The 8,430-nt window shown below is 48.6% G+C and overlaps 1 protein-coding gene across 1 annotated transcript; it reads left to right on the top strand.

Moving 5' to 3' along the window:
* CNBD6120 (hypothetical protein) lies at window positions 1-5,410 on the top strand (the record flags this gene model as incomplete). The annotated part of the gene is made up of 15 exons (XM_770565.1): window positions 1-388; window positions 454-690; window positions 738-995; window positions 1,044-1,742; window positions 1,793-1,875; window positions 1,927-2,101; window positions 2,152-2,634; window positions 2,687-3,003; window positions 3,060-3,372; window positions 3,431-4,089; window positions 4,144-4,224; window positions 4,272-4,422; window positions 4,473-4,704; window positions 4,758-5,063; window positions 5,116-5,410. 15 exons carry the CDS (start codon window positions 1-3, stop codon window positions 5,408-5,410), a joined length of 4,677 nt encoding a protein of 1,558 aa, XP_775658.1.
* Window positions 5,411-8,430: the final 3,020 nt, after the last annotated feature.

Here is an 8,430-nt window from a genome sequence, read left to right as displayed (position 1 = left end):
ATGGCATTTTCAGGCGTTGGTCAAGGTATAGGTACCTACGACCGTACCGAACAAACATCCGGCGCTTCACTAGGCCGCGTCACATCCAGAGCCCATTTCACAGATGTACACCCTAACGACGACCTTCCAGCTCAAACTGGAGAACATTGTGCTCGCGACGTTGGCCATCTTGCTCGGCAACTCACTCGACAATCTGTAGCGGCTGCCGATGACTCGGCCGCTATATTTTCGTACCAAGAAGGCTCGGATCTTGACCCTTTTTCCGAAAAGTTCAATGCTAAGAAATGGACAAAATTGATGTTTGAGGCCTCTCAGAGTTCTGGTCCGGGGAGAAAAGCCGGCTTGTCATTCAGGAATCTTGATGTTCATGGTTTTGGATCCGATGCTGGTAAGTCATATCCATCTATTCATGCGATGGCAAGACACGATAAGACCAGCACTAAATGTCTGCAGACTACCAAAAGACCGTCGGTAACCTCCCACTCGTCGGTATCGGCGCTCTCAGAGATTTGATCGGTAACCGCAAACGCAAGGTCCAAATCCTAAACAGTATGGATGGTGTACTAGAAGCGGGTGAAATGCTCGTCGTCCTTGGTCCTCCCGGAAGTGGTTGTACGACAATGCTCAAGACTATTGCTGGAGAGATGAACGGTATCTACTTGGATGAGTCTTCCTCACTTAACTATAGAGGTCAGTTCTCTTTGTCTTACTTAAGATACCGAATTGACTTCGACCAGGTATCACTCCGAAGCAAATTTACGGTCAATTCCGAGGCGAAGCTATCTACACTGCTGAGGTCGACGTTCATTTCCCCAATCTTACTGTCGGTCAAACATTATCTTTCGCTGCTGAAGCTCGAGCCCCTCGAAAGCCTCCTGGAGGCATCTCGAAGAAGGAATACGCCAAGCACATGCGAGATGTCGTCATGTCTGTCTTTGGCATTTCCCACACTCTGAACACTATCGTCGGCAACGACTTCATTCGTGGCGTCAGTGGTAGGTACTTGTCTGTTCCACATTTTTTACAAAGCTGACAGTCGCTAGGTGGCGAGCGAAAACGAGTAACTATTGCCGAGGCCTCCCTTGCCGGCGCTCCCCTCCAATGTTGGGACAACTCCACCCGTGGTCTTGACTCTGCCAACGCCATCGAATTCTGCAAAAACCTCCGTCTGAACTCCGATTACATCGGCATCTCCTCAGCCGTCGCTATCTACCAAGCTCCCCAAGCCGCTTACGACTGTTTCGACAAGGTCTCCGTCCTTTATGAAGGCGAGCAGATTTTTTTCGGCAAGGCCACCGAAGCGAAGCAGTTCTTTGTCGATATGGGATTTCACTGCCCTTCTCAGCAGACCGTCCCCGACTTTCTCACATCACTCACCAGTGCAAGCGAACGTACACCACGAGAAGGGTTCGAAGGCAAGATACCCACCACCCCGCAAGAGTTTGCCACGCGATGGAAACAGAGCGACAAATATCAGGAGCTTTTGGCACAGATTGCCGAGTTTGAGAACAAGTACCCCGTTCATGGCGAGAAGTATCAAGAGTTTTTGCAATCAAGACGGGCTCAGCAGTCCAAGCGTCTCCGACCCAAATCTCCTTACACCCTTTCGTACGGCGGCCAAGTCGAGCTTTGCCTTCGAAGAGGTTTCGACCGTCTTCGTGCGGATCCCAGTCTGACTCTTACTCAACTGTTTGGTAATTTTATCATGGCTCTTATTATCGGTTCAGTCTTCTATAACCTTCGTAAGCCGTCTTTTTAAAGTGGGGTAGGTCTCAAGTCTGACAGTGAGCAGCTGCGACTACGAGCAGTTTCTACTCACGAGGTGCTTTGCTATTTTTTGCTATTTTGATGAGCGCTTTCGGATCTGCTTTGGAAGTAGGCCAATCCACTCTTCACTACAAGTGAGCATCGGCTGACCTATTGCAGATCCTTATCCTCTACGCCCAACGAGGCATCGTCGAGAAGCACTCCCGTTACGCCTTCTACCACCCTTCCGCCGAAGCCGTCGCCTCTGCTCTTACCGATATTCCTTACAAGGTCGTCAACTGTATCATCTTCAGCTTGACCTTGTACTTCATGACCAATCTCCGACGTGAACCTGGTGAGTAATGCCATTCATCGCCGAAAAGCCCACCACTAACAACCAAACAGGGCCGTTCTTCTTCTTCATGCTCATCAGTTTCACTCTTACGATGGTCATGTCCATGCTCTTCCGATCGATCGCCTCCCTCAGTCGATCTCTCACCCAAGCTCTTGCCCCTGCTGCTCTCCTCATCCTTGCCCTCGTCATGTACACTGGTTTTGCCGTTAACGTGGCCAACATGCGCGGCTGGGCTCGATGGATGAACTGGCTCGACCCTATTGCTTACGGCTTCGAATCTCTCATGATCAATGAGTTCCATGGCAGGGAGTATGAATGCGCGGCGTTTATCCCGATGGGTCCCGGATACGAGGGTGCAACTGGTCAACAGCTCGTTTGTTCCACGGCGGGTGCTGTTGCGGGTTCTTCTGTGGTTAATGGTGATGACTACATCAACTTATCATACGAATATTACCACGCGCACAAGTGGAGGAACTTTGGTATCTTGATCGGGTTTTTCCTTTTTTTTTCCGCCATTTACATATCTGCTACTGGTAAGTGTATTTCCATCGTTCCATTTAGCGGCTTCCGCTAATTCCTCTTCAGAATTTATTACCGCCAAGAAATCGAAAGGTGAAATCCTCGTCTTCCCTCGAGGCAAGATCCCGCGCGCCCTCCTTGCTCAATCCACTCACTCCCACGGCTCATCCGACGACGTCGAAGGCGGCAAGTTTGCCGGTGGTTCTAAAATGAAGAAAGAAATCACCGGTGCTGACCGAGCTGACGCTGGGATCATCCAGAGGCAGACTGCTATCTTCTCTTGGAAAGATGTGGTTTATGATATCAAGATCAAGAAGGAGCCAAGAAGGATTTTGGACCACGTGGATGGATGGGTCAAGCCCGGTACTTTAACTGCTCTTATGGTAAGCTCTTTTATCCCTCTCGGAGCGATGTTGAGGTAACACTTACGGATGATTAGGGTGTTTCTGGTGCGGGCAAGACTACTCTTCTCGATGTGTTGGCCACCCGGGTTACTATGGGTGTAGTTACCGGTGAAATGCTCGTCGACGGCCGACAAAGAGACATCTCGTTCCAGCGAAAGACCGGCTACGTTCAACAGCAAGATCTTCATCTTGAAACTAGCACTGTCCGAGAAGCCCTCCGGTTCAGCGCTGTTCTTCGACAGTCGAACACTATCAGCATCAAGGAGAAATATGAGTATGTGGAAGAAGTATTGAAGCTTTTGGAGATGGAAAGTTACGCCGACGCGGTCGTTGGTGTGCCCGGTACTGGTCAGTTTAATAATTCTAATTCTCATCGTCCTCACACTATATGCTAACATCCTACTAGGTCTCAATGTCGAACAGCGAAAGCGGCTCACCATTGGTGTTGAGCTTGTCGCCAAGCCTGCCCTTCTTCTCTTCCTCGACGAACCCACCTCCGGTCTCGATTCCCAAACCTCCTGGAACATCCTTCTTCTCCTTCGAAAGCTCACTGAACACGGTCAAGCTATTCTCTGTACCATCCACCAACCCTCCGCAATGCTTTTCGAACAGTTCGACCGTCTCCTCTTCCTCGCTAGAGGTGGTAAGACGGTCTACTTTGGCGAGGTTGGCAAGGGATCTCATATCCTCATTGATTACTTTGAGCAGAACGGTGCTCCCAAGTGCCCAGAGGGCGAAAACCCGGCAGAATGGATGTTGGCTGCTATTGGTGCTGCGCCCGGCTCTCATTCTGATGTCGATTGGCACCAGGCATGGATTAACAGCCCTGAACGAGTCGAAGTCCGCCGTGAGCTTGTAAGGATCAAGGAGACTCAAGGCGGTAAGGGTGAAGCGGCTCTGCAGAACAAGGATCAGGAAAAGAGCAAGTCGGAAGTCAAGGCGGAATATGCAGAATTTGCGTCACCCTTGTGGAAACAGTTTATTGTTGTGTTGACGAGGGTTTGGCAACAACACTGGAGGACGCCTAGTTATATTTGGTCCAAGGCTGCTTTGTGTGCTTTGTCTGTGAGTTGCTTCAATGCTTTTCTACGCGAGCAATGGGTGTTAATCATCGCATAGGCCCTTTTCATTGGATTCAGTTTCTTCAAGGCCGGTACTTCCCAGCAAGGCTTGCAGAACCAGTTGTTCTCCGTTTTCATGGTAAGTAATCCCTGAGACTCTCTTAATGACCACTGACTTTAATGTAGATGTTCACAATCTTCGGTCAACTCACCCAACAAATCATGCCCAACTTTACCACTCAGCGAAGCTTGTATGAGGTCCGAGAAAGACCTTCAAAGGCGTACTCTTGGAAGATCTTTATTTTGAGTAACATCGTCGCGGAAATTCCTTGGGCTAGTGCGTTTTTCTTTTCTTTTCCTACCTGTGCTCGCGCTAACATCTTTCAGTTCTCATGGGCGCCGTCATCTACTTTACCTGGTATTATCCCATTGGTTACTACCGCAACGCCATCCCTACCGACGCTGTCCATCTTCGAGGTGCGCTCATGTTTTTGTACATTGAGATGTTCTTGATCTTCAACGCTACTTTTGCGATCATGATTGTGGCGGGTATCGCGACGGCTGAAACTGCTGGTAACATTGCGAACCTTTTGTTTTCCATGTGTCTCATCTTCTGCGGGTAAGTCTTCCTTCCTGCCTCTCTTTATGAGACACTCGCTGATTCCTGCTCAGTGTTTTGGCCCCTCCTTCCTCCCTCCCCGGTTTCTGGATGTTTATGTATCGTGTCTCACCATTCACCTACCTTGTTGAAGGGATGCTCAGTACTGCTGTCGCCGACACCAATGTCGTCTGTTCCGACATCGAGCTTCTCACAATGAACCCTCCTTCCGGCCAGTCTTGTGGCGACTACATGTCAACTTATATCAGTAATTACGGGGGATATTTGGTGAATGAGAATGCAACGACGGCGTGCGAGTTCTGTTCTATGAGCAGTACTAACACTTTCTTGGCACAATTCAGCATTTACTACAGCAACAAGTGAGTTTCCTCGTTTACTTTACATGGGCAATGAATGCTGATATGCAAATAGGTGGAGAGATTTTGGTCTGTTGTGGGCATACGTCGTGTTCAACATCATTGCGGCTGTAGGTATCTATTGGCTTGCTCGTGTAGTGCGTACTTTTCGGCTCTTTACTCAACCCTCATTGCTGATAACCAGTTTAATTAGCCCAAGAACACTGGCAAAGAACAAGCATCTGAACCGGAGGACGTACAGGAGAAGCTGGTTCCTGCACAGTCTACTGAGAAGAAACCTGAGTCGGTGTCTCGAGGCTCCCAGTCTACCGCGGCGTAAAATTGGAAGACAAGAAAATAGGAGGTTATGATCGTTATGTTTTGAAAGTCTTAGAAAGTAGAATGAGTACACGTGTATTTAGTTTTCTCATCTATCTGCAGCTGATTATATATCTGCATGGACATTGGTATTCATACGTACATGAGCAGCAAGTCTCATCAAGAAACAACTTCTTCTGGTCGATATAGCTTATCATCGAAGGCCGGATAATTCGCTCTGAAAGATTTATGGCCTTGTATTTGACTACCATACATGTTAAATTCCTTTATATAAAACGCCATGATAGATGGACACTTTCTTTATCAAGAAATATCCGTTGAAGACTGTGGAGGCTTATTGGGCAACCCGTAGGATCCTCACCAATCCTTCCTTTGTTTGTCCGTCGGTTACCTTTTCTACCGCTCAGTTGTTACAACGCGAAGAAGAACAGGAAAGGGATGACGAACACCGCCATACCAAAGCAGAATCAGATGATAACTGCGCATCTATTGGCTATTACATGGTCATGCATCTGGGGAAGATACTGTAAGGCCGGATAAGAGGCATGTGGTCGATATAGGTAGGACCAATAAACATAGTGAGGGTGGAGGTATATGCCTCTAATCCATATGGGAATTGATTGTCACGGGCGTCACGTCAGTCAGCGTAGCTGCCCGGCGCTCAACTCGAATGATGTAGAACTCGACGAATGAAGGTGAAAGATTCGCGCCTAGCAGAGCCCGACGGAAGAATTGCCAGGCTGACGGAACAGAAGCTGGACTTAGAGAAAGGAATAGCCAGGGCCTGAAGGAGCAGGAGCTGGACTACAGGAGCTGGACTAAGGGCTGACTGAAGAGACTTAAAAGGAAGAATGCTCGGAGGCAAGGTAGTGAGAAAGGACAACAGGATTGATTTTCTGGGGACTATGGAACTACGAAAAACTATTTTCTTATATACCCTCCTTTCCTTCTGCTTACTCATCTCTCTCGGGAGAGAGTTATCGCTAACTCGTGGCGGTGGCGGAGCTGTGAGATTGAACACTGACCAAGTGTTGGGGAAGAAGAGGAGAGTGCTGACCAGGCGAAACGAAAGAAGAGGCAAGTCGAAAGATGCCTCGGTCGATTTTACAAGAGTCGGGCAATAAAGGTCGTCTGAGGTGGAGGTTTGTTTGGTTACTTCGGGGACGAGGTGGAATAACATCCCGTCGCCCGGTTATAGACGCCGCAGAGTGCGACTCTTGCATAACATCGTGACAGTTTGATATCCATTTTTTGTTAAGAAGGATAGAGACTTACGGAAAGCGATGTTCATAGGGGGTGGTGAGAGCGCAAGGATCAAATATCAGCATAAGGTGGCGTCGAAGCCAAGACGAAGGAGTAACAATGGGCAGCAGAATGAGATGATGGCGGGAAACTGCCAGAGAAGAGTATAAAGGAAATCATCGCCGAGATCCTTTGCCGTTCAGAAAGCTCAGAAAGAAGGGAGAAACAAAGAAAGCTTCACGTGTTGTCGCTGTTTGAAGCTGATTTTGAAAGTTGATCCGACCTTCCCTTCAACATCCCTGGGGCTTATAGTTTCTCGCTGCTATGTCAGTCGACGAGCCAAGTTGCTGCGATATTTTTTTAGGATGGGAGAAGAAAGGCGTTTCATTCGCTTTCCGTCCGTTCCTCCTTTTATCCCTCGAGCAAATCGCTAACGGCCGCTGGGTCCGAATTTCACTATAGCGAGGCCTGCTTATTTTATAACCCCCTCTAGCCGAGCTGGGAACATTGAGGCAATTGGCCCTAGCAGGGAAGACAACGACTTGGAAGACACCAATGGGAAGGGAACTGAAAATTTTGATGTCAGGCGGGGTGTATGTCACGGGGTCATGTGAGCGTAGCTTTCCTTTACATTTCTGTTCCTTCCCATTTTTTGCCAAGGTCGCTCGCGCTTAATGCGGGGTCTCAAAAGATTCATGGGAAGAACCATTCCTGTAGGAGAAAAGAGCGAGTACTGCTTGAGCTGTTCAAGCGTCGGTAGTCTGAAAGATGATGGAGAAGATAAGATATAAAATGCCGTCATTTCAGAATTTCATCCACTCTCCCAATTTCCCCTCTGCCTTCTTATTACAATTCTACCTTACCGGGCGCACTCCTCGCAAACGAATCTACTAAGACGATGCCGTCGCGGAACGACATAAAGCCATCCATTTCTGACCCAGTCAGCGTGACGTCTACCACCGGTTTCGGTTTAGGTTTTACCCCGAGTAATACCTCAACGGACAACTCTATTACCGGTTCCTCCATGATAAGGGGACAGAAAATCTCTCATCCTTTCAACGTGACTTCTAGTACTGGCTTTGAGTTGACTTCCAATAATACAGCTAAACCGCCGCCAGTTGCATCTCAAGGACTTCCTTTTTCTCGAAGTGCGCAGAGTGACGTTAACAGCGCGATAAGTGACACCAGCCGCGAGGTCGTCTTCCACCTCTATAATCCTACCACGCCTCCTCCTCACCAGACAGACAACAAATGTGGTCACACCCAGGCCTCAGCCTGGTCCTCCCCCAGCTCTTCTTATGGAGCCGGTTCCCCTCCTGACCAATCGGCGTGGTCTCCCGATTCTTCTGTGCAAGGCGGCAATTCTATCCGACTACCTCCGTCGCAGTCCAGCAACACTATTGATAGCGTAGTATTGGGCAGCGCTGTTCCAAGCCTTTCGGGGAGCGTTAGCGGCCTTGTAAGTTCAACAGGATTACCCAATTCCCTCCCCCTTCTTCCTATCTTCATGAGCCACTAGCTGACTAGCCCTTCACCAAAGTCTACAGAAACCTTCCAAACTGCCCCGTAAGATTCCCATTACTGTTTTGGTTTTGCTATCAAAGCCCCCAAGCTGATTAATTTGTCCATCGCCATCATTTGCCAGAGAACGCATGGAAAGAAGCCAACAACTGTAAAAAGTTGTCATGGCTGTTTTTTATTGCTGTACTGGTACTGCATGACGATCGGCCCTTATTATGGGAGCCTTTATTTATGCTTTGGTTCACTTACCGTTTAGATTACTGGCGAAAGGTTTACGAGATGAATGTAC

The sequence above is a fragment of the Cryptococcus neoformans genome, chromosome 4 (assembly GCF_000149385.1).
Source record: "Cryptococcus neoformans var. neoformans B-3501A chromosome 4, whole genome shotgun sequence".
NCBI classification, from domain to species: domain Eukaryota; kingdom Fungi; phylum Basidiomycota; class Tremellomycetes; order Tremellales; family Cryptococcaceae; genus Cryptococcus; species Cryptococcus deneoformans.
Note: the sequence above shows the minus strand (reverse complement) of the source record. Positions and strands in the feature narration are given on the sequence as shown.